Raw genomic sequence first — 26,796 nt, forward strand, 5'->3', positions numbered from 1 at the left:
ACACAGAAAAAAAATAAAAATAAATAGAAAATGTGAAAAAACAGAAGCAAATGCAACATCTGACCTCCAGCTGATCCATGACATGTATGTGAAAAATAAGATAGGGGAAATCAGAGACTACCAACCTGAATTTTCTGAAATGATAACAGCAGAACTAAAGAACAAAACAAAAAAACAAATTAATGAGGTTATGGAGAAAATGAGATAAATAATCTCTCAGGTTAAAAGAGACGGTGATCACAGTGAAGGACTTGCTCAGCCAATGTTGTGTAGACACAGATAAAAAAAATAGAAGAGCTTAGGAAAATGAGGAAAACCATGAACACCTAACATAGGAAAGAAATGGAACCTATGAAGGAGATTCAAACTGAACTCCAGGAAATTAAAGATTCCAGTGAAACTATATGCAGCAGAATGAACCAAGGTGAGGACAGAATATCAGATCTAGAACCCAGGATTACAGTTAAAGATCATGAAAAGAAGAATTTCTCAAAAATAGCAAGGAACCATGAAAAATCAATGTAACAGCTGCTAGATGATGAAAAGAATAGCAAGATTGATCAGAGTTAAGGAAAAAGCTGGATATAGCACAAATGACCAAAAGAAAGTTCACAAAAATAATGACCAAAAGCTTCACAAGCATGGGAAAATAATTTGACATACACATAACTGAGGCAAGTAGAACTGCAATTAGCTATGACCCAAATAAATCTAGACCAGGTAGTATAATAATAAAGATTCCAGAAATTCAGCACTTGAATAGAATATTAAAAGCTGTTAAAGAAAAGAAACAAAATACCTATAAATAAAAGTCCATCAGAATCACAGCAGACTTCTCAACACAAAATTTCAAGAAAAGGAGAGCCTGGAGTGAAATATCCCAAGGCCTAAAAGAAAACAACCGCCAGCCCAGATTGAGGCTTCCTGCAAAATTATCATTCAAAATTAATGAAGAAATGAGATACTATCATGACAAAGAACACCTGAAGAAATTTATGACCACCAAACCAGCTCTCTACAAAATTGCGAAGGATATTTTAGAAAGTGATAACAAAGACTCCAATTCCAAGAACAGTAATGGAATGAATCTACCAGGCAAGGTGAGCAATTAAACAGAGAGGAACGACAGGGAACCAGCAACAGGAAAACAGTATGACAATGAGAAATCAATGAATATCAGTTATAACCATCAATGTAAATGGTCTCAATTCACCCTTTTAGACCTTTTAAGGCTGATATCTTTCAGCTGTATGAATGAATCCCAGAGCCTTGCATGAGCTCAGCAAGCAATCTACCAGTGAACTATTTCACGTAGCCCAGAGGACTACTGATTTTGATCAGAATTTTATTTGGAAACCTTGTAATATTATTGCACTAATCACGTTCTGCTGGCTGGGACAGACACCCACAACATAAAAGAGGGGGGGCTTCATATTTTCCAGTGAATTCAACCCCAAATCAGCAGGCTGCAAACATGACAGTCCTGGTGGAAGGGCCGGATGGACTCTGCTGACCCTATGGCAGCAGGAAAGTAGGGGAGGAAGGGAGGAGGAGTGCACAAAGACCCCATCCAGGTTTGCCCCAGTGACATGCTTCCTCTGACCAGGGTCAACTCCTAACAGCACGTTCAGCTCTGAAGTCGTCAGTGGGTGAATCCATTGATGAGTGGAATGCACCATGATCTAATCACTTCCCACACAATTGACACTTTGGGAAAAATTTGCACTGAAATTTATAGCCATTGGGTATTTTTTACTCATAATACCAAATATTTTATAGAATATTAAAATTGTACAAGATAACAGACCAAAGTAGCCGGGGATTTGGCTCAGTGGTTCCACCGCCTGCCCCTCAAGCCAAGGACCCCAGTTCGATCCCGGGTACAACAACCACAACCAAAAAAGACTTCTACCTGCCTCACAAGTGCAAGGTCCCAAGTTTGATCCCCGGTACCACCCCACCCCCCCAAAAAAGAACAAAGTAATCTTGGTATATGATATGTTCAACCTTCTTGGACAATAAATTTGCATAAAGGATACATAATAATTCTAATATGTTATATCTATATATTGCCAAAACCATGGCTATGACTAAGTTGGATAGGAAAATCTTCTTTAGTCCTCAATACATTTCCTGTATAGAGCCTTCTTGTGATGAGTTTCCTGATGGCACCTTTTATCTGTTCATTTCTGAGACTGTAGATAATAGGATTGAAGAGGGGGGGAATTACAGAGTAGAACATAGACAGGACCATGTCCATGATGCTGGCAGACATTGCAGAGGGTCTCAGGTAGACATAAAAGCCTGAGCTGAGGAAAAGGAACACCACAAGAATGTGGGGGACACAGGTGGAAAAGGCCTTTTTCCTATCTGCTCTCACTGGAAACCTGAGCACAGTAGAAAAGATGTGAATATAAGACTTGATGATATAAATGAAACAGCCACCACCAACCACCAGACCAGAGACAAGATTCCCAATCTGGTTACTGAAGGTGTCAGAGCAAGACAGCTTCAGCAGAGAGGGGATGTCACAGAAGAGCTGCTGGACAGCATGCGAGTGGCAGAAGGGCAGCCTGAAGGTGTTGATGGTGTGCAGTGCTGCATAGACAAGGCCACTGAGCACAGTGGCCAGCGTGCTGTGGACACACAGGCGAGGGCTCATGATCACAGGGTAATGGAGGGGCCTGCAGATGGCTGCAAAGCGGTCATGAGCCATGATGGTGAGAAACAGTAACTCTACAAATGCAAAAAATAACACAAGGAAAACCTGAGCTGCACATCCTGCCTTTGAAATGGAGCTTGTGCCCAGCAGGGAGTTCATGCAGGTGTTAGGGACCGTGACAGAAATGTAGCAGGAGTCCAGGATGGAGAGGTTTCTCAGGAAGAAGTACATGGGTGTGTGAAGGCTCTTGTCAAGTGTGGTGACAGCAGCAATGATGAGGTTTCCCATTATGGTCACGAGGTAAACCAGAGAGAAGAACAAGGCATAGAAAACCTGTAGATCCCGCATGCCAAGAATCTCCATGAGGAGAAAGTCCATCATCGTGGTGGAGTTGGACATCTGTGGGTGATGTGGCTTGTGCCTGAGAAGAGAAGACAGCAGTGCTGACCCCAGGAAGAATCACAGTGTGGAAAATGCCTCCATACCTATTAAACTCCAGGCCCAGGGACCGCAGGGATGTTTGGTGCCTGGATCTCCTGATATTTTAGAATGATCCTTGGTTTGTCCGAATGATAGTCTCCATCAACTTGAGTGGGTGTTTATTGTCATTATTGCTGTGTTTATAATTTCCTCCTGCATTGGAAATTATGTGACCTATTTTCTTTCAAAGTTTAGTAAAGTTCTTGAGTACGTGCTAAATACATATCTTAATACTAAGTAGGGAAATCATTAAAATATTCTTCCAATTGATTTTTGCTGTCTAATGTGCACAAGTTCTAAACTGTTCACTATGGATAAAAAGATATCACTTGATATGATTAAGAGAGGAAAAATCTTATATTCTAGACTTAATAGAAATAAAAAATACAATAATTTACAATGTTAAGACCAAAGCCTATCTCTCTTCTCCTCCTTCTTCTCCTTCTTCTTCTCCTTCTTCTTCTCCTTCTTCTCCTCCTCCTCCTCCTCCTCCTTCTTCTTCGTCTTCTTTTTTCTTAGGATTTAACCCAGGACTCAGAACACTTTCTATGCTGAGGATTTGCTCTACCACTGAGATAGTACTCCCTAGGCATAAAAGTTGTTCAGAGTCAGTTATTCTTCTATTGAGTTAGGAACAATATTTCTTTGTCTCTATCTCTCTGTTTCTCTTTTCCTCTTTTCTCTTAGAATCAAAATGTATTGGGTGAATTGCTATGAGAAGTAGGGGAATTACTCAGAATATGAAAATCATTCCTGAAATGTCCTTGGTTATCATTGTCAGGAAACTTGCTAACATTCATGATGTTTGCTTTATCCTCCATTTTCAGAGTATATACTGTGGCCACACATTATTGAGGTAAAATTCATTTCTCAACACTACTTCTCCAAAGGTCCTGAGAGCTAGCACTGCCTCCCTGTTCTCGGAGCAGGCTCCTCATGGAGCTCCCTCCTAACCAGGCACTGCTCCTGTGGTTCTCAGGCAACTGCTGGCCTCTGCCCAATTCAGTGGCTCTGTTTGCAACAGAATGTGCTCAGGTTTTCCCTTTGATGAGTTAGTTAGAATTTCCTTCCCTTATATTGTTGTACTTCTAATCTAATTTGAATTTTACTATACACAAATTTAATGTGTTCTTATGGCAGGAACATACAGCATGTGTCCCTAATATTTTTAAGCAACAAAAATTTACCAATGAGAGACTCCCCAAGGCCACCTCTGAAGAATAAGGTGGGGAGACAGAAGTCACAGGACCTGTTATTTTCACTCAGCACTTTAAACTTGTGACTTTCTTCACTCAAGATAAATGTCCTTGTCTAAAAAAGAAAAAAGATTTTAATTGTTGAGGTCTTTGTGTTCTTTGAATGTATCCTATGATTTTTTTTATTACAACTATTTACTTCATCATATTACAGGAGTTTGAGAGTAGTGAAGGAAGCAAACATCTCTGAATTTCATGAAAGTTTAATTCTACTAAAAAAGACTAACACTATAGAGTTAAATATCTGATTAAAAATATTGCAATAGGGCCGGAGATTTAGCTCAGTGGTTCCACCTCCTGCCTCGAAAGCTGAGGACCTGGGTTTGATCCCCGGTACCAAAAAAATATATTATAATAAACATAAGCAATTCTATGATAAGTAAAAAAGGTATATATACATGAAAAGGAAACAGAACTTGGTCAGGTGAGTGATGATTTTTTCTGCCTTGGATTTCTATTCTCTTTTATTCTTCTGTGTATATTTTAAAGCAAGCTATGAATTCAATGCAATGGTCATCAAAATTCCAATATCATTCTTCACAAAGCTAGAAAAAAATCTTAAAATTCATATGGAAGCACAAAAGACTTTGAATAGCCAAAGCAATCCTGAGCAAGAAGAGCAATGCTGCAGACATTAAAAAAACAAATTTCAAAATATGCTAGAGAGACATTGAAATAAGAACAACATGGCATGCACATAAAGAGACACATGACCAATGAAATTGCATAGAAAACCCAGAAATAAACTGTTGTAGTCAGAAGGATTCAGCAAAGGAATACATTAAATACAGGACACACAACTTATGATTTTATTTTATGATAGTTACCCAAAGATTTAAATTCCAAAAGAGTGCAAGTGATTAACCACACACTAGAAAGCCAAAAGATTCAACTGAGGGCCTAGATCCCAGAGGTTTCCCATGCAAGTCCAGCTGAAGGCCTAGAGTCCAAGGCATTGTCCTCCTCAAGTCCAAGGCAGTGTCCTCCTCAAGTCCAGCCAGTGGCATGGAGCCCACAGCAATGTCTCATGCTTGTGCGTATTGAGGACCTGCACTTGGAAGGCCCAAAGACCAGTGGTGGAAGCCAGAAAATCGATGCTGGTGAGGTGAAGGATTTGTGCCACCAAACTGAGGGATCCACATTGGAGCCAGGAGTGATGCTCACAGTGAAGGTCAGAGCTCACCTGACAAGTACAGCAGCCATCCCCAGCAACAGCGAGGCCCCAGGCTCCTCCTCCAATGAGAACAGCATAGTTTGCATCAGGAAAATCATCCACAGCAAGCTTCTCCTAGCAAAGGCACAGGCTAAGATCTTCCCCTCCAGTTCTCTTTTTATGGCTATTGGTAACAGTCTTCAGGTGGATCATCCATGTCTAGACCACACTGAGTTCAGCTGCACATTACAAGTTGACCATTAATCAATCACCTCAATCCACCCCTGGTCAACTTGTTAAGCAAACACATTTCCTTAAATCATAGTCTCTAGTGGAAGATTTGTGAAAACTTAACCTATCTTGATCTCTTCAGATTTACAGGTGAGTGATGATTTTTGGAAGATAGAAAAAGGCCATGGAAATGAAGCCACATATTTTACAATGGACCCATGCATTATGACCAGCCTGACATATGACCAACATGGTTTAAGACTAAAATTTTATTTTTAACTTATGACTCATGTCTTGATTTATGACCCAAATGCTGGCCTCTTGTCCTTCCAGATGCTCTCAGATACAGATTTAACCCTTAAAGCATTCTGGAATGAATATTACATCATTCAATTGTCTGTAAGGTTAATTGAGAAATCCTGGGCCAGTGTCTCTAAGGACACTGATATTTGCGAGGAATAAAGTGTGGTGGCCTAAAATTAAACAGGAGCGAGACTTTGAAAGCAATTAACCAACTTGAGTTACAACCAGTCTTTGCAAATGCATTGAGTTTGTAAGACAAAGGTGCATTCTGTCTCTCTCCTTCAAAAGTAATAATTGTTTTTGTACTTTGTAGACAACCCCTACTGTTTATTGTTGAACAGCTTTAAGGAATCAGATTAATACTCAATGTTTCCATACTTATTTTAGAGTGAGAGACTACACTGTGAAGCCTAAATTCTAAGCCTAGAAATAAAGAACACCAATAATTAATGATTTTCTCATCTTAAGACAACTAAAATCATAAGAGAACATAAACTTTCAAAAGGATTCAGCTTTATATAAGCTTTATATATGTTAAGACTTTACAATTGTAAATACAGTCTTCCTAGGGAAAAAGACCGAACTGGGCAATCTGAAGATTTGTGTACAGATACATATATAATTATAGAATTACAAGAAACCTGTTGCTCAACCATTTAGTATTTCTCAAAGATTATACATGCTAGGAATCTTTTCTTAAACTTTAATTGTAATGCATTCTGATACAGTTGAAGTCTCTCTGAAACATATTGCCATCAGCATTGTTGTGCTCATGCCTCTCTTCATGTAAAGTCTATGACCTTACTAGATCTGGTTTAGGACTGAGATTTCCAAACTTTCTGTGAGGTTACTATGACTTACCCCAAATAAGAAACTAGTATGCACTAACCATACTCAGTTTTTGTAAAACATAATGAGGAATAGAAGACTGGATATCTAGAGTTAGATCAAGTGTCATTAATATTTGAATATAATTTACAAATACACAAACTTTTAACATTCTATTGTGAATGAATAATGATTTTATGGAATATAAATTATTCCATTATACCTAATTAAAGCAGCAACATTGCTCTTCTCTTAAAGAGGAAAATACCTTGGAAACTTGTCAAAATATAAAGGTTGAAAGTTTACATTTCCATAAGCAAAGTAAGTACAACAAAGTATTTTCTGAATTAAATAGTCACTCAGTATCAATAAATAATCTGCTTCTACACAATTTATTTAAACAAATTATATGGATAGTTTTGTCAAATACATCACTCCAGCTTTAAAGGAAAGTGCTACCTGCATTTTTCCTCGGTTACATTTAGATATTTGAACTCTTCCCAAAATGAACTGCTGCTTTCTGCAAGAGTATCACCTCAAATTGTTGGACATATATTGAATTTGTAAAAAGCTTCAAGTTGCTGTCAGTGAATATTTGAGATATTTGTTTTTTTCTTCCATTTGTTAATTTTTAAAATTTATTCTTGGGAAGCATAACTTCGTATGTGACAAAATAACCTAAATTCTTGAGCACATATTTTGGGATTTTAAATGGTTCTGTTTCCTTTTGCCAAATCTGTTCACTACTGTGAAACCTTATGCTCAAGTTTGTGGACTGAATCAATGATACTAGGATATGTTTCAGATACTTTTTGTGTGCAAACATTTCCAAAACTTTTAGATAATTAAAACGATAGACACCAAGAATGAAACTATAATTAACTGCTAATGTGGTGATATTATGGGTAATAATATGGGTGTTGTGTTATGCAGGATGAGGCTATGTAGAAAATATCCAATCCTTATTTGTGCAAATTGAAACTTAAGAAATGTAAGTAATTGAATTAGTCCCTCTAGATATTAATTTAATCTCTTTCTTTTGTTTAAATGAATTAATAACCATTTTTCTCATGTCAAAAATCTTAAATTAATATTCTGCCATGTTCTCAAATTGTACTACATCTTATTTAACAGTAAATAATTATAAAATGCAGGTCTTTTGCACCAAAATGAAATGTTTTATTAGTTTTACTGTCTAGAGTTTTTAAAAGAAAATGTATTAAACAATATTTTAATTAAATCACTCCTGGCATCAACCTTTTTCATCACAACTTAATCCCTAGTTACTCAGGAAATTATGATTGAGTATCTAACACTCATCAACTCAGGCCGAGCTAAAAGGGACGGACTAATGAAGAAGAAACTGCAACCAGATGATCTAATCAAACTCCAGCACCTTTAAAAAAGATTCTTGGAAGATTTATATAACAAAATATTCCCATTTATGTGCCTTTTATTATATATATAATATTATATGTTAATATTTATATATTATATATAATAAATTATTATAAATTACTGTAAATTATATATTATAATTATTATAAATTATTATATATTATTAAATGTATATATAGTCCCTCATTTTTCTTTTAAACAGTGGTTTTCCTTCTCAAGGAAACTCATAGATACAGCCTCCTGATTAAACTTCTCTGACCTTTGTATACAATGCTTAGAAGTGTTCTGGATTTTAAATTTTTCAGTTGACAGTAACTACAAAGAGCTCTTCAGTTTTAAATCCCTTTGCCCACTTGACCTGCCAGTGTTTGAAATGATGGGGTTTTTGGCAGCTTTTGACCCACTCATTCATGGCTTTATATTTTTAATTCATGGTGAGAAGTTGACATGTTTCCTTTTATCTAATGAACCATTGAGTTTCATGAATTAATTTGTCTGAGTGAAGTTTCAGTGAAATATATAATAGATGAACTTACAGCGGACCCTTGACTTACTAACTCAGTTTGTTTATGAGAGCAGATTGTAACTCATGTTGGTCAATTGAAGGTTCAGGCTCCACTACACAGCCTTCAAAGTTTGTCTCATGTATAATTTTAGGACATACTCTCTTCCAGGCAGATCAGCTTCTTAGATGCACTGGCCCAGGCTTTCTCAGTTAACACAGGAAATGATGTGGTAGTGTTCTTGCCAGAACTCTTTAAGTGTTAGATCTCCATCTGAGACCAGTCACAACCCAAGTTACTCCTATGTTAAGGCACTAGTAACCTTAGGGTCACTATCAGCACATGCATATAATTTTGTGTTTGATTCAATTCATTCTTTTCCAATAAGTTATTAAGGCATTGCAAAGAAATGAGTGTTCAGCATAGAAGGAAGGATATAGATGGTTATCATGATATTTGTAATAATACCCCACACTCACCAGGTCCACACTGTGAATAGCCAGTTACTCCAGTAGCTCTTTTTCCCATCTAAGATATCCAAGTATGGATGAACCAATATTTCAATGAAGAAACCTCATCAGTGTCTCTTCATTTAAAGACTTCAATAGGAATTTTATGGCCCAGCTATGGTCACCAGGGAACAGATTCGTATGATTATGTGACAATTGTTGCATCATTCCAAGGGTGTAGTTCAGGGGAACAATTTCAAATATCTGCAGAGGCCTTAGAGACTCTCCAGGAAATCCAGAGAACACTGTTGCTCAATAGCAGAGGGATTTGGCACATGTTTGGACTTAAGAATGGTTTGTACATCGGGATATGATCTGGTAGATTAATGACTTTCAGCACTCATAGTGAGAAATGACGGAAAAGCTCATTGGCAGGCATTTAGGGTGAGAAACCTAGGTGCTGCTGAGACTTCTCAAACTGCAGTGACCTCTACAATAACACTCAGTAAAACTACTTTAGCTCCAAACTGGGTAATTAAGTAATCTCTCAACTTTTTTTCTAGAATCCCTAGTTATATAGATGTGATGTACTAAGATGTATGCTTGCCTGAGGAGGCATGCATTTGTAAAACTAGTTGGGGATTATCAAATCAGGGAAGGATTTGTGAAAATAGAAAACTCTTCTATGCTTCTGGAAATGCACATTGAAATGAGTTTTACATATTCTTTGTGTCCCTTATGTGAGTTTTAATGTGTACAGCACAGGAGTAATTTTTTTCTGCCAGATGAGAGAGATTTTCTGGTTAGAATAGCTTAGGTTTGATTTTTTCAGAAAATGATCCCAAATGTAATTAAAAAGTATTAATACACACTCATGATTGGCTTTTATTATATGTGAAGAGTCCTTAGCCATTTTTCTTTGATCAACTTGAGGAATGTGCCTAAAAAAACAAGCTCTCACATGTATTTATCAACAGTACCATTTGTCACTGCACTGGAGTTTGGACAAGTATATGAAGCCAGATGGGAGCAGGAGGTATACCAGATGTTCCTCCAGCATGGCATTTTACCAGATGGTCAGCAAGGAAGCTCTCTGAGATAACTTTGGCCTTGAAAGAGACAGAAGGAGAACCAAGAAATAAATGGGAGACCAAAATCGTCATTTAAACATCAATGAATAAAATCTGTTAGTGAATTTGATCCATCCATACATAGTGATGCTAAAATTAAAACATTTTACTGATCACTTTACCAGTTGGCAAGAAACTAGTTCATTTTAAGCCTCAGAAAAAAATAGGAAACATGGAAGGATTTATTCTGCTCACTCCAACATAAACAGCCCCTCGATTACCTACATGAGGTCTGTGAGCTCCATTAATGAGCCTACCGTGGATGAGAAAATGAGCTGTTAATTATATTTCATTTCAGTACTTTTATATTTACACATACAGAGCCACATCCAGTTGGATCCTTGACATATGGTTAACCTGAAAATTTATTTCAAAGACATTTATTTCTATTTTAATTTAAAAACTATAATTCCTGTTACATTTAAAAATGAGAGAATTACAAAATTTAGTCAATTTTAATAAAATTTTAAAAGATAATATTATACAATTTATGTTTATAAAGGCTCTTTGAAAGAAATATAGACTATATATATATAAATTGTTAAATATATGTGATTTGGACTTTACACTAAAATGTGACAAGATGTAGAGGAAGAAATCAGGTAAATGAAAACATCTAAAAGTACAATAATGATTAATGAGCTTGAATGATAAACTCAGCCAGGTTCACTGCACATTCTTTAGTTTTTAAATTTTATTTCATTAGTACATGTTCAGAGCGCCTGAAGATTGCCTTCGGGAAGAGGTGCATGTACTTGCACATTTAATGTATTTTTATTCCTCTATCCCTTCCTACCCATCTGCACCTCTAGAACCCCATTTTCTATTTTCATTAGTATATTTACTATTATTAATTTTAGTTCATGTTTGAAACATATAATGTTTACTATTTCAAGGTATAATGTGATTATTTGATACATGTACATGATACATCTTGAATATTTTTACATTCCCTCCCCTTCCAGCCTCACTTTATTCAGTGTTTCTTTGACCCCACCCTGTTTGCAAAAGATCTATCACTGTATTTCTTTTTACCAACTTATATTTTGCTCTTTAATTTCAGTTTCTTATGAAAGAGAAAGCATTAGATTTTCAAACCTTGTGTTTTTGATTTATTGACCTAAATATTATGGTTTCAAAATGTGTCTTTGTCATTTTCTCATTGCTGAGACAAAATCCCAAGCATTCACAGGTTAAAAGAGGAAAGGCTCATTTTACCTCACAGTTTATAGAGGATTCAGTGCATAGTCCACGGGCTTTACAGCAGGGCTGCATAGCAGAGAAGCAGCGCAGATGGGAAACAGTTTATGGCATAGCAGGGAGGAGGAAGCAGCAACAGCCAGCCTCCTTTTTCCTTTTATGCCATCCAGGCTACAAGCTTATGGGTTGGTGCCACTTGTACCTAGGCTGGGTCTTCTCTTTTCAGTATATGCATTCAGTCACATCCAGAGTCATGCTAATCCAATCAGTGAACTAATCTAGTTATCTCACTTGTAAATCATATCCACATACTAGATCTATGTACCTGTGAAAAGCTTCATCTATGAGGGCTTGATGCTTTGGGAGGACAACTAAATAACATCCATAATAAGGTGATTCTATTCATCTACAAATGGCTCAAATTTATCTTTCTTTCTGGCAGAGTAGTACTACACTGTGTGTAAATTCCACATTTTCTCTATCCAGTTTTCTGTTATTGGAGTCACACCATGCTTCCAAGATTTAGCTATCATAAATTTTGCTGCTATAAACATAAACATGCATGTATCACTGTAACATAATGTATTTAACTCTTTGGGGAAGATATCAAGAATTTGCATACCTTGGTCAAATGGAATTTCTATGCTTAGTTCTTTGAGAAACTTCCATGCTGATTTAGACAATGGCTGTACAAATTTACATTCCCATAAACAATGTAGAAGGGTTCCTTTTTCACTATAGCCATATTGGCATTCATTATTATTTAATTTCTAGATGATTGCCTTTCTGTTGTAAGAGGAAATCATAGGGTTCTTTTAATTTATTTTTATCTAGCAGCCAGAGATGTTGAATATTTTTTCATGTTTACTGGCCATTTGTACTTCTGAGAAGTGTCTACTCATTTCACTTGCCCATTTCTGCTTGGGCTGTATATTTTTGGAGGTATAATTTTTTGTGATATAAACATATAGTAGATATTACTCCTTTGTCTGAGGAATAGTTTGCAATGATTTTCTCACCCTGTAAGTTGTGTCTTTACTTGGTTGATTGTTTTCTGCATTATTCAGAAACATTTTAATTTTATATGATCCCATTTATTGATTTTTGCTGTTGTTTTTCATGTACTTTTTTTCAGAAAGTCTTGCTTACACCTTTGACTTCAAGAGATTTACCTGCTTTATATTTCAGTGGGATAATTTTTTGGATTCTATTCCTTAGATCTTTGATCCATTTTGTTTTTCATTCAATATATGTTGAAAGAGATGGGTCTTTTACAGAGATTACTAGTTTCCCAGACCATTTTCTAAAGAGGTTGTCTTTCCTCCCAGATATGCCTTGGCTACTTTCCAACACAGCTGAATGGTGCTAGTGATGTTTATGAATCCCGTCTTCTAGTTCTTTGGCATATATGACAGTTTTAGTGGCAATACCATGGCATTTTTATCACTCTAACCTTGGACTATAACTTGAAGTCAGGTATTGTGATGACTCCTGTTTTACTCTTTTTGCCCAGGATTGATTTTTCTATTCTATGTGTCGTTTGGCTCCATAAGGTTTTGGAAATTTTTCTCTTCTTCTTTACATAATGCCATTGTCATTTTGATTGGATATTCGTTAAATCTATTAGCTTTGAAAGTATGGCCACTTTGACAATATTGATTCTGCCTATTAAGGAAGAGGGAATATCTCTTCATTTTCTGATGTGCTTTTCAGTCTCCTTTTTTAGAGGACTGTAGTTTTCACAACAGAGGTTTTTAATTTCCTTGGTTAGGTTAATTGTAAGGTATTTGATTTTTCTTGATGCTATTTTAAATGCTTTATTTTTTCAATTTCTTTCTCTTTGAGTTCACTATAGGTGTGCACAAATGCTATATATTTCTCTGTGTTGATATTTTATCCTGCTAATTTGTTTAAATTGGGTATTAATTCTAGGAGGGTTTTGGTGCAATTCTTTGGTTCATCTATATAAAATATGTCATCTGCATATCATAATATTTTGACTCCTTTCCTGTATTTATCTCTTTTATTTCTTTTTCTTGCCAAATTTTTCTGATTAATCTTTGAGCATAATGATGAGCAGGACTGGGGATAGTGGGCATCCTTGTCTTGTTCCTGATTTCAAAGGTGAAGCTTTCAATTTTTTTTCCATTTAGTAAGGTATTTGTCTCCGGTTTGTCATAAGTAGCTTGTATTAGATTCAGTAAGGTCTTCTATACCTATTTTCTTCAGGGTTGTGTTGTTATATTTCCATATGTCTCTCTGTCTAGTTTCTCTTTATTTTTGAAAAGTCACCTAAAACAAAATGTTAATATAATTCTTAATGTTATCACTAGTTAAGTTTCTTCTCCATTTTGTCCCAACATAATTATTCATCATTTGAATCATTTGAATCATTTTTAATGTGACAACTTCTTTGATACAAGCTATGTATAATGCAGTCTGACCCAAATTATTCCTTAAATATCATTTAACATAAAAATGTTAAATGATAAATGTTAAAAAAACAATTCAGTAATATTTTCCAGAGATGTGTTTAATTCTCACATTCATATTTATTTTTCCTCAGATCAAGAATGATAAATCTTTTAATTCATGTGTTAAGAGTCAGACCCTTTCTATTTCATGACCAGGTGAGAGCCCGGGCTGAGCTTCCCCGCAGCCAGGTTTGGCCTCCAGCCCCAAATGTCCATCAAGGAGATGAGCAGCAGTGAGGGGACAGCAAAGCAAGAGCTTTGGTCTGGCAACCATGGCAGGGAAGACAAACCCAAGCCCAAGGTCACTCTGAGGAGTTTGGGTAAGGGGAGGGAGGCAAGGATGGGGGCTTCCAAGGCCAGGTGGTTTGCTCTGCGGGCAGGTGGCCGCCTGGCTGGGTCTGGCAGGGCCCCTCTCAGGCCGGATCTGTGAGGGCTGTGAGGAGAGCTCCAGGCCTGAGGGCATGGTCCTGCTCCCAGGGGATCTGGGCTCCTCCTTAGGTGAGCAGCTTTGGCTCTGCAGCAGGGCTCACTGCTCTCTCTGGGGTGGCCTCCCCTTGAGGCCCTCCTGATCCTGGAATCCCAGATGACTGCAGGGTTTGGGCACGGACTGAAACTTCAGAGTGCAGTTCTAGGGATGTGCAACAGAATGTGGCAAAGCTGGCACTCGCTTGCAGCAGCAGGTCTTGGAAGCACCTGGGTGTTTTCTGTCTTCAGGCAGGACATCCCCTGGGTAAATGGAGGTAATGATCCTGTACTGACAGCTCCTAGGCAGACACTCTCCAAGTGATGACCAGGTCTATGTGCAGAGCTGAGGGGACGGCCACCCCAAACTTTAATGCAATAAAAGACGTGGAAATAAAATGATACACAGATATTGTTGGGCTTTATCCTGATTTTAGTTAACCAAGGCACATTTTTAGGGCCAGCATCTACAGCCCAATTAAACTTTTAATTTTCATTTTGTTTTACCTCTTTATATTTTATTTCCAGGTAGCTCAGTTAAAGGCCTTAACCCACGGCCTAGCTACTGGATTATTTGCCCACTTGCCAATGAAAATGTGAGAAAATGGAGACACAAGTTTATTCACAATTTGAACCAAGGGTGAGGACAGCTATTCAGCATGTTGGAGCACAGAGAAGCCCAATATATAAAAAGGGGGGAGAAAAACCAAGAAACAGGCTCTCACACATGGCAGCAGGGTTGGCTTTCCAGAGGGAACAGGGATGGGACGGTTCAACCTTCCTTACTTCCAGGGCTGCTGATGTGGACTAGGGGGTGTGGTTCCACTCTTAGAATGAAGAAGCTGGAATTTTTAAACTTTAAAAATAATTTATCATTACAGATCCGTTTTGCCTCCAGGATACAGTTTCTCTGTGTGCAGTACCAGCCCGTCATTTTTGTGAACAGGTATAATCTATGCAACTCTCCTGTGGAAGGGGAAAATTACATTCACACTGTGATCTGGCCACAGTGCTATGAATATTTGTGCAAATAGAGCTCCACGATGGTGGCATTTGTATTCACCTGTTTTTTATTATTAAAAAATATGTGAGGGCCAGAGATTTGGCTCATTGGCACCGCAACTGCCTCGCAAGCCAAGGTCAGGAGTTTGATCCATGGTACAACAAAATATGTGAGTCTGGGTGCTGTATAAAGACAGTAGGTTCCTTCAGGTCACAGTCAGGAGGCTGCAGGTCCAAGATCACACAGTCCCCTCAGCTCAGCCCCTGTAGGGGAGGTCATGGCAGTGACCTCACAGTGAGAGGGCATTGGGAGGAAGCTCATGGTGACACAGGAAGCAGAGACAGAGCAGAGGTCAGGCTCTCCCAGAACAGCGCCCTCTGGTGGGGACTAACTGGGGCTCACAGTTAGGAGCAGCATCCAAAGACCTCACCCTGTCCCACTAAGGGCCCAAGCCTCAGATTCCACAGCTCCACACCACCCTTAGCTGCGCTCCATCATGTGACTGCGAGTAAACCACACCAGAGATGTGGAGACCTCCAAGATCCTCTTCCATTCCCATCTGTGGAAAATCTAACCTCCAAGAAATTTAGTGTGTTACAGTAGAAGTTGATGTCCTATTATTTGTATAATTCCTCATCAACAAAGGTTTCCTTTTCAATTTAGAAATCATTATAGATTTACCTTTTATGTAGCATGACACTTTGTCACACTTAATGGTGACTTAGTTAAACATTGCTTTGTTTGATATCTAGAGTGCAGATGTGTCTTTTTAATACATGTAAAATTTCTTATAAATCATTGCCGTTTTAACTTTTTTCTCAATTTCTAATAGGAATTACTTTTTAAATTGATGATTTTTTTCTTTTCAATTTTCTCTTAATTTTTGGAAATAATGCATTAATAAGCTACTAAATAGATCAAACATTTGTCAAAATAAGCACTATTTTACTTTTATTTTTAAAATCACATTTTCTGTTTCCATGTTTTCAGACAATTACTTTTCATCTTCAGTCATTTGTTCTATATAAAGACTATTTTAACATAATTTCTACCAGTTTCTTTACAATACTGTTGTAAACACGTTCAATTTTTCCATCAATACCTAAGATGTTGATAATCTAGTTTCAAACTACTTAATTAGATCAAATTTAACATTTTGGAGGTTGAGCTATATTCTTCAGGATCTGTCAGTAAATTTCCATGTTTTCATATAAATCTTTCTGTAGCATGAAATGCTTTTTAGTTTTCAACTGACAATAATAACCAATATTAGTCATTGTGCTCCATAAAACAACATAAAATGAATAACTACCATTGCTATCAATGTTATAAAGGAATATATATAATATATGTATATATTATATATATAATCACCATCCAGCTCACACTCTGATTAAGGAAATGAGTGAAATAAAAATAAGTATAATAATTATAGTCTTAGTTAATAAACTACCTTATGTGGTGAATTGTTTATTTCTTTTTTTATAGGATAACCATTGTAAATGAGTGAGAATCTGAGATAAAGATACAATAGCCCCTTTGGATCATGGTGAGGCTTCCCAGGAACTCACATTTTTAAGGAGAGAGCAGAGTTTGGGGACCCTCACACCTGTGGCCCAGGCTCCCCAAGGCTGTGAGGGGCTCCAGTGAAGACAGAGAGGAGGCTTTGAGGAGAGCAGCCATAGCTCCTCTGTAACCTAAGAAGAATTAACATGCCTGTTTCTTTACTTGAGTTTACTAGATCCACTACCAATTTTTTACAAAATCCTCCTCAAAATACATGCACAATTCAATAAAATATACAGTACGCAATGAATGTATATAATTTTGTCAAGTAAAATGTGGAAATAAGCAAGACAAAGGAACTGAATTTCTCCCCACCACTTTTGCTGTATTTTCTCCTTGTATTTCAGAACATGCATCATAGACTTTAATTATGTTACATGCCAGCCGTCTTACTTGTCTCTCATTCAGTCTCTACTTAACTAAGAGATGCCACTGCTGGCTGGCCTTTGATATTAAGCCCAAGTGTAATTGAGATGGCTTTGTCCATATACCCTGCTAGGGCTTTGGCAACATGTTCCACATTCCACAGGACCCATGCAGTTCTAAGGGTTGGTTGGTGTAGTCTCCCCAAGATCTTCTCAGTTTCTGAAAGCTGCACTTCTGAACACAGGAGAGTGTGGGGGGACATCTGAGATGTCAAAAAACTGGGGCTTCTTCTGCAACAACCAGTTCTTTTGCCTATTGCTTGCCTAAGTTTAACTTATCCAAACACTTTAGAAAGGACAGACATTGTTATAATGTGATTAATTGTCCTAAGTATTGAATAAACACAAATGGTATGAAACAAATGTAATCAATTATCTGAGATTACTTTCAAAACCATGGCTATCACTAATCTGGATTTGAAAAGCCTCAGTAGTTCTCATTACATCTCCTGAACATTCTTGCCATAAGATTCCTGATGGCACACTTTATCTGTTCATTTCTGAGACTGTAGATAATGGGGTTGAAGAGAGGGGGAATTATGGAGTAGAACACAGACAGGACCATGTCCATGATGCTGGCAGACATTGCAGAGGGTCTCAGGTAGACATAAAAGCCTGAGCTGAGGAAGACAGACACCACGAGAATGTGGGGGACACAGGTGGAAAAGGCCTTTTTCCTATCTGCTCTCACTGGAAACCTGAGCACAGTAGAAAAGATGTGAATATAAGACTTGATGATATAAATGAAAGAGCCGCCACCAACCACCAGAGCAGAGACAAAAATCGAGATCTGGTTGCTGAAGGTGTCAGAGCAAGACAGCTTCAGCAGAGAGGGGATGTCACAGAAGAGCTGCTGGACAGCATGCGAGTGGCAGAAGGGCAGCCTGAAGGTGTTAATGGTGTGCAGTGCTGCATAGATGAGGCCGCTGAGCAGAGAGCCCAGTGTGCTGTGGACACACAGGCGAGGGCTCATGATCACAGGGTAATGGAGGGGCCTGCAGATGGCTGCAAAGCGGTCATGAGCCATGATGGTGAGAAACAGTAACTCTACAAATACAAAGAATAACACAAGGAAGACCTGAGCTGCACATCCTGCCTTTGAAATGGAGCTTGTGCCCAGCAGGGAGTTCATGCAGGTGTTAGGGACCGTGACAGAAATGTAGCAGGAGTCCAGGATGGAGAGGTTTCTCAGGAAGAAGTACATGGGTGTGTGAAGGCTCTTGTCAAGTGTGGTGACAGCAGCAATGATGAGGTTTCCCATTATGGTCACCAGGTAAACCAGAGAGAAGAACAAGGCATAGAAAACCTGTAGATCCCACATGCCAGGAATCTCCATGAGGAGAAAGTCCATCATCGTGGTGGAGTTGGACATCTGTGGGTGATGTGGCTTGTGCCTGAGAAGAGAAGACAGCAGTGCTGACCCCAGGAAGAATCACAGTGTGGAAAATGCCTCCATACCTATTAAACTCCAGACCCAGGGACCACAGGGATGTTCAGTGCCTCCATCTCCTCATATTTTAGGATGATTCTCCCTTAATCTGAGTGTTATGCTCCTTCAACCCAAGTAGGTGTTTATTGTCATTGTTGCTCTGTTTATGATTTCCTCCTGCATTGAAATTTATGCCACCTGTGGTTCCAAATGTTAGTAAAGTTCTTGACATGTATGTGATATGCAGGTATCTTAATACTAAGTAAGTTGGGATACCATTAAAACATTGCTCCAATTGATTTTTGCTGAAACTGTTCACAGTTTATAAAAATATATCACTTGATATGATTAAGAAAGGAAAAAAACTATGTTCAAGTTTTTTAATAGAAATAAAAATACAATAATTTCTGATGTTAAAAACAGCTTCTCTCATTCAAAATCCTAGTTGCATGTTAGAGTGAAATAAGCTTCCTTTCTGTTTTTATCTCTCTTCCTTTCTCTTTCTCTTTCTATCTATCTTTCTTTCTTTCTTTTTCTTTCCTTCCTTCCTTCCTTATATCCTTCCTTCCTTCTTTCTTCATTTCATTCTTCTTTCTGAAGATCTACCCCAGGACCCAGAACACTTCTATGCTAGGACCTGCTGAACCACTGAGATAGTATTCCCTTGGCATAAAAGTGGCAGAGATTGTTCTGTGTCTGCTACTTTCTTGAGTTAGGCACAATATTTATTTATCTCTGCTCCTGTTTCTCTGTCTCTGTCTCTCTCTCTTTGTCTCTCAAAATTGGAACGGTATTAGGTGAGATGCTATGAGAACTAGAGGAGTTACTAAGAATATCAAAAACATTCCTGAAATATCCCAGGTTATCATTGTCAGAAAAGTTACTATCATGCTTGCAGTTTTCCTCCATTTTGGGGGCATACACCACTGTCACACATGATTTAAGAAAAATTTGTTTATTACCCCTATGTGTTTAAAGGTCCTGAGAGCTAGCACTGCCTCCCTGATCACAGAGCAGTCTCCTCACGGAGCTCCATCCTAACTAGGCACTGCTCCTGTGGTTCTCAGGCATCTGCTGCCCTCTGCCCAAATCAATGGCTTTGTTTTTTGTTTTATGTTTTTCTTTTTGCTTAAATTCTTCTATTGGTACATTTTAGGTATACAATACGTTTACATTTATCACTGGTTGTTTGTACCTGTACATGATGTACCTTGGGTCATTTTTTCCCTATTACCTGTGTGCCCTTCACCCATCCACCCTTCCCTATTTACATACTTCATTTTCATTTTTTTCCTTTCTCACAATTTTTCCTTTCCATTCTTCCCTTTCCCCATCTCCTCCCACCACTCGTACCCCTTTGGACCTTTTCCTGTTTCAAAGTACCAATTATTAGTCATTAATCCTTTTAATCCTTATTTACACTCTCAGTTTCTCACACTAGAGAAACTACTCAGTATTACTACATGTGTGTCTTATTTATTTCACTTAAGAGTATCGCCTCAATATGCATCCATTTAGCTATAAATGACTCTAGTTTCTCATTCTTTATGGCTGAGTAGTACTCCATTTTATAAAAAAGCCACACCTTCCTTATCCAGTTTCCAGCTGATGGGCACTTGGGCTATTTCCAAGCTTTAGCTATTACAAACTGGAAAACACATTTTACAGTGGATCTTGAGTTGTGACTTGCCAGATATATGAATAATGGGTTAAGACATGAATTTTAATTTTAACTTATGACCAAGTCAATTCAATTTTTACCCAAATGTCACCTGCTTGTGCTTTCAGATGGTCTCAGGTACAGATTTAGCCCTTAAAGAGTTCTGGAATGAACATCACAGCATTCTTTCCTCTGTGAGGCTAATGGGGATATTCTGGGGCTATGTCTGAAAGGACACAGATCTGCCAGGAAGAAAATGTGGCCTAAAATTAAACAGGAGAGAGACTTTGAAGGCAATTAACCCACTTGAGTTACAACCAGCCTTCCCAAATGCATTGAGTTCCTAAGTCAAGACCCAGTTGTGTCTCTCGCCCCCAAAACTAGTAATTTGTTTTTGTACTTTGTACACAACCCTAGTATTTATTGTTTGACAGCTTTCCAGAATCAGATTAATGCTCAATACTTCCATACTTTGATTAGAGTGAGAGATTACACTGTGGAGCCTAAATTCTACTCCTAAAAACAATGTACACCAATATTTAATGATTTTCTTATCTTAAAACAACTAAAATCATGACAGAACATAACCTTTCAAAAGGATTCAGCTGATATAAAGGTTAAGACATTTCAATTTGAAATATATTCTTACTGGGGAAAACATCTGAACTGGATGATCTGAAGATTTATGTACAGATATATATTTATGGAATTACAAGAAATGTCTGTTGCTATTCCAAGTAGTACATCTCAAAGATCATGCATTCTGGGAATCTTTTCTTAAACTTTAATTGTAACACTTTCTACTACAGTTGAAGTGAGTTTAACTGAAACATACTGCCATTAGCATTGTTGTGCTCATGCCTCTCTTTATGTGAAACCTATGACCTTACTCTCTTTGGTTTAGGACTGAAATTTCCAAATTTCCTGTGAGGTTACTATGACTTACTCCAAATAAGAAAATAGTACACACTAACAATATGCAGTTTTTGCAAACAATAATGAGAAGCAGAAGCCTGGATATCTAGAGTTAGATTAGGTGTCATTACTATTTTGATATAATTTTAAAATGCACAAACATTTAGCATTCTATTGTGAATGAATAATGATTATACCTAATTAAAACAGCATCATTGCTCTTCTCTTGAAGAGTAAAATACCTTGGAAACTTGTCAAAATGTAGAGGTTGAAAGTTTATGTTTCCATAAGCAAAGCACATCAAAGTATTTTCTGAATTAAATAGTCACTCAGTATCAATAAATAATCTGCTTCTACACAATTTATTTAAACAAATTATATGGATAGTTTTGTCAAAATGCATCATTCCAGCTTTAAGGGAAAGTGCTACCTGCATTTCTCCTTGGTTTTATTTAGATATTTGAACTCTTCCCAAAATGCACTGCTGCTTTCTGCAAGAGTATCACCTCGAACTGTTGGACATATATTGAATTTGTAAAAGGCTTCAGATTTCTTCAAGTTGCTATCAGTGAATATTTGAGACATTTGTTTCTTTCTTCCATTTGTTAATTTTTAAAATTTACTCTTGGGAAGCATGACTTCATATGTGATAAAATAACCTACCTCCTAGAGCACATGATTTGGGATTTGAATAGATTTCTGTTCCTTTTGGCAAATCTGCTCACTACTGTGAAACCTTATGCTCAAGTTTGTGGACTGGCCCAATGATATTAAGATATGTTTCAGATATTTATTGTGTGCAAACATTTCCAAAACTGTTAGACAATTAAAATGATTAACACTATATATGAAACTTTATTTAATTGATAATGTGTTAATATTATGGATAATAATGTGGCTGTTGCTTAGAAAGGGCAAGGATACATTGGAAATATCTAATCCTTATATGAGCTAATTTTTACTTAAATAATATAGATGATTTAATTGGTTCCTCTAGATAATAACTTAACCTTTTTCTTTTGTTGAAATGAATTAATAACCATTTTTCTCATGTCAAAGTCCTCAAATTAATATTCTGTCACGGTCTCAAATGGGGCTACATCTCCTTTAATATAAAATAATTATAAAATAGAGGCCTTTTGCAACAAATTAAATGTTTTATTTGTTTTACTGTGTAGAGTTTTAAAAAGAAAATACATTAGATAAAATTTCAATTAAATCACGCATGGCATCACTAGTTTATATAGTGATTCATTTCTTAGTTATTTGGGAAATTATGATTGAGTAGCTAACACTCCTCAGCTCAGGCCCAGCTGAAAAGGACGGACTAATGAGGAAGAAACTGCAACCAGATGATCTAATCAAAATCCAGCACCTTTAGAAAAGATTCTTGGAATATTTAAATTATAAAATATTCCAGTTTATGTACTTTCATTATATTTGATACCCTCAATTTTCTTTTAAACAGTGGCTTTCCTTCTCAGGGAAATTCATAGATGCAGCCTCCTGATTAAACTTCTCTGAACTTTCTCTACAATGCTTAGAAGTGTTCTGGATTTTAGATTTCTCAGTTGACAACAACAACAAAGAGTTGTTGAGTTTTGAATCCCTTGGCCCACTTGAGCTGCCAGTCTTTAAAATGATGGGGTTTGGGGCAGCTCTTGACCCACTCATTTGTTTACATATTTGATTTATGGTGAGAAGTTGACATGTTTCTTTACATCTAATAAACCATTCAGTTTCATCAAATAATTTATCACAGTGATGACTTACTGAAATATGCAATAGACGAATTTACAGTCAAAACTTGACTTCCGAACTCAGTTTGTTTATAAGGGCCTATTGTAACCCAAGTTGGTCAGTTGAAGGCTCAAGCTCCTCTACACAGTGTTCAAAGTTTGTTTCCTCTATAATTTTAGGACACACTTTCTTCCAGGCAGTCCTCAGTATCCTGAGGAAACCACTGGCCCAGGATTTCTCAGTTAACCCCTAACAGGAAACGATGTGGTAATGTTCCTTCCAGAACTCTTTAAGTGTTAAATCTGTATCTGCGACCATCTGAAAGCACAAGTGGCCAACATTCAGTTTGTAACTCAAGACTTTGGACTTAAGTTAAAACTAGAATCCCTGTTATAATCCCAGTTTTTCTTATGGCAAGCCAGTTGTAACTCAAGTGTCCATTGTATATCAGCATTTGATATACATTTGATTCAATTCATTCTGTTACATTCGATTCAATTCATTGTTTGTCAAACAAGTTATTAATTAATTCCAAATGAATGAATGTTCAGCATAGAAGGAAGGACAGAGACAGTTATCAAGATATTCATAATAATACCCCACACTCACAAGATACACACTGGGAATAGCTAGTTCCTCCAGTAGCATTTTTATCCATGTAAGATGTCCAAATGTACATGAACCAATTTTTCAATGATGAAATTTCATCAGTAGCTCTTCATTTAAAGACTTCAATAGGAACTTTATCATGAAGCTACAGTCAGCAGGGACAGTTTCACCTGAATATGTGACAATTGTTACATCATTCCAAGTATGTAGTTTAGGGAAACAATTTTAAATGTTACCAGGGCCCTTAGAGACTCATCAAGAAATCTAGAGAATAATGTAGCTCAATGGCAAAGGGATTTGGCCAAATCAGTGCACACATTTGGACCTCAGTATGGTTTGTACATAGAGAAATACTGATGTTCATTTCCTTCTTGCATGATGTGGTATATTAATGTTCAGCACTCATAGCAAGAAATGATGGAAATCCTCATATGCAGGCCCTTGAGAAATCTAGTTCCTGTTGAAACCATTAAACCTGGAATGAACTCTCCATTAAAACTCAGCAAAACTACTTTAGCTACACACTGGGTAATTAAGTAATCTCTCAAGATTTTTTTCTAGAATCACTATACAGAAATGATGTGTTAACATATATGCATGCCTGAGTAAGCATGCATTTGTAACACTAGTAGGGGTTTATCAAATCAGAGAATAATTTGGGAAAATTTTTTAAAAATCCATGCTTCTGGAAATGCACATTAAATTGATTTTTACATATTCTGTCTGTCATTCACATGAATTTTAATGTGTATAGCACAAGAGTAAATTCTTTTGCCAGATGTCGGAGATTTTTTGGTTACAATTGCTTAGGTTTGATTTTTTCACAAAATGATCCCAAATGTAATTAAAAAGTATTAATACACACTCATTCATAATTGTCTTTTATCATATATGTAGAATCCTGAGGCATTTTCAATGATCGAGTTCAGGAATGCACCTAAGGATACAAGCTCTCATACTTAATTCATCAACTGTACCATTTGTCACTGTAATGGCTTTTGTACAACAATCTGAAGCCAGATGGGGCAGGAGGTATACCAGATGCTCTTCCAGCATCACATTTTACCTGATGGACAACAAGGAAGCTCTCTGAGATAACTTGGGCCTTGACAGAAACAGGAGGAAAACTACGAAGTTCATGACAGACTAAAATCAGGCCATTTAAACATCAATGAATAAAAACCCTGTTAATGAATTTAGATCCATCCATACATAATGATGCTAAAATTAAAATATATTACTGATCACTTTAGCTTTTGTTAGTAACCAGTTCATCATTTTACGCTTCAGAACAAATTAGGAAATGTTGAAGGATTTATCCTGCTCATTCCAACCTAAACAGCCCCTCAAGTAGCTATGTGAGCTCTGTTAGCCCCATAAATGAGGCTCATTCTTCTCATTCTTGGATGAGAATATGAGTGTTAATTAGAGTTCATTTCAGTTTTTTTATACTTAAACTTAGAGTCACATGTACCTGCATTTTGGTTAACTATTCTAATTTTAAAACTGTAATTTATGTTGCATTTAAAATGAGATAATTAAAAAATTTAATCCATTTTTATAAAAGTAAAACTGAAAATAATTTAAGAATTATGTTTATAAAATCTCTGACAGAAATATAAACATATATATGGATAAATGTATTATTAAAATATATTATTTGGAATTTACATTAAAAAGTGACAAGAGGTAGAGGAAGTAATTAGGTAGATAAAAATGCTTAAATAGATGACAATGATTAATAAACATGAGTTTATTAATCTAACTAAGCCAGGTTCATGGCACGTCTTTTCATTTTTAAATTTTATTTCATTAGTACGCTTTTGGAGTGCATGAGGTTTGCCTTAGGGAGGAGGTGCGTGCACTTAACACATTTGATTCATTTTTATTCCCCTTCACCTTCCTACCCACCTGTGCCTCTAGAACCCCATGTACTATTTTCATTACTATGTTTACATACTATTAGTATGTTTACTACTACTACTTTTAGTTCAAATTTACAACATAAAATGTTTATATTCATTGTATTTTTTACATGTGCCTGACACATATTGAATAATTTTACATTCCCTCTCCTTCTAGTCTCCCTTCATTTAGGGTATTTTGACCTCTTCCTGTTCACAAAATATCTATCACTCTTTTTCCTTCTATCAAGCTTTTATTTTGCTCTTTGATTTCAGTTTCTTTTGCAAGTGAAACCATTAGATATTTAACCTTGCATTTCTGGTTTATTGAATTAAACATTATGGTCTCAAAATATGTCTTTGTCATTTTCTCATTGCTGAGACCAAATACCCGACACTAACAAGTTAAGGGAGAAAAGGCTCATTTTACCTCACAGTTTATAGAGGTTTCAATCCACAGTTACCAGGCTTCCTGGGAGGGCTGCACAGCAGAGAGGCAATGCAGAGGAGATAGTTTATGGCATAGCAGGCAGGAGGAAGCAGCAACAGCCTCCCTTTCCCTTTTATCCCATCCAGGCTGCAAGCCTATAGGCTGGGGCCATTTGTACCCAGGCTGGGTCTTTGCATTTCAATATATGCATCCAGGCAAATCCACTATCATGCTAATCCAATGAGTGAACTTATCCAGTTATCTCATTGATAAACCATATACATATATCATAAATATATGTACCTGTGAAAAGCTTCATTCATGAAGGTTTAATGCATTGGGAAGACAACTAAATAAAATCCATAGTAAGTTTTTCACTTTATCTACAAATGACTCAATGTTATCTTTCTTTATGACAGAGTAGTACTCCACTGTGTGTAAATACCACATTTTCTCTATCCAGTTTTCTGTTATTGCAGTCATACCATGCTTCCAGGATTTAGGTGCTATGAATTTTGCTGCTATAAACATAGATATGCATGCATCACTATAACATGATGTCCTTAACATTTTGGGAAAGATATTA

General features: G+C 36.9%; 2 protein-coding genes across 2 annotated transcripts; both read right to left on the minus strand.

Moving 5' to 3' along the window:
- Nucleotides 1-2,062: 2,062 nt before the first annotated feature.
- On the minus strand, nucleotides 2,063-3,061 carry LOC147826525 (olfactory receptor 14C36-like). Its single transcript, XM_087181061.1, has one exon. The coding sequence runs from the start codon at nucleotides 3,059-3,061 to the stop codon at nucleotides 2,063-2,065; it is 999 nt and encodes a 332-aa protein (XP_087037187.1).
- Nucleotides 3,062-17,950: 14,889 nt separating this feature from the next.
- On the minus strand, nucleotides 17,951-18,895 carry LOC147826526 (olfactory receptor 14C36-like). Its single transcript, XM_087181062.1, has one exon. The coding sequence runs from the start codon at nucleotides 18,893-18,895 to the stop codon at nucleotides 17,951-17,953; it is 945 nt and encodes a 314-aa protein (XP_087037188.1).
- Between the last annotated feature and the right edge of the window lie 7,901 nt (nucleotides 18,896-26,796).

This window comes from Heterocephalus glaber, unplaced genomic scaffold (genome assembly GCF_053883595.1).
Source record: "Heterocephalus glaber isolate CG9 unplaced genomic scaffold, H.glaber_assembly_v1.0 deba00001466, whole genome shotgun sequence".
NCBI lineage: Eukaryota > Metazoa > Chordata > Mammalia > Rodentia > Bathyergidae > Heterocephalus > Heterocephalus glaber.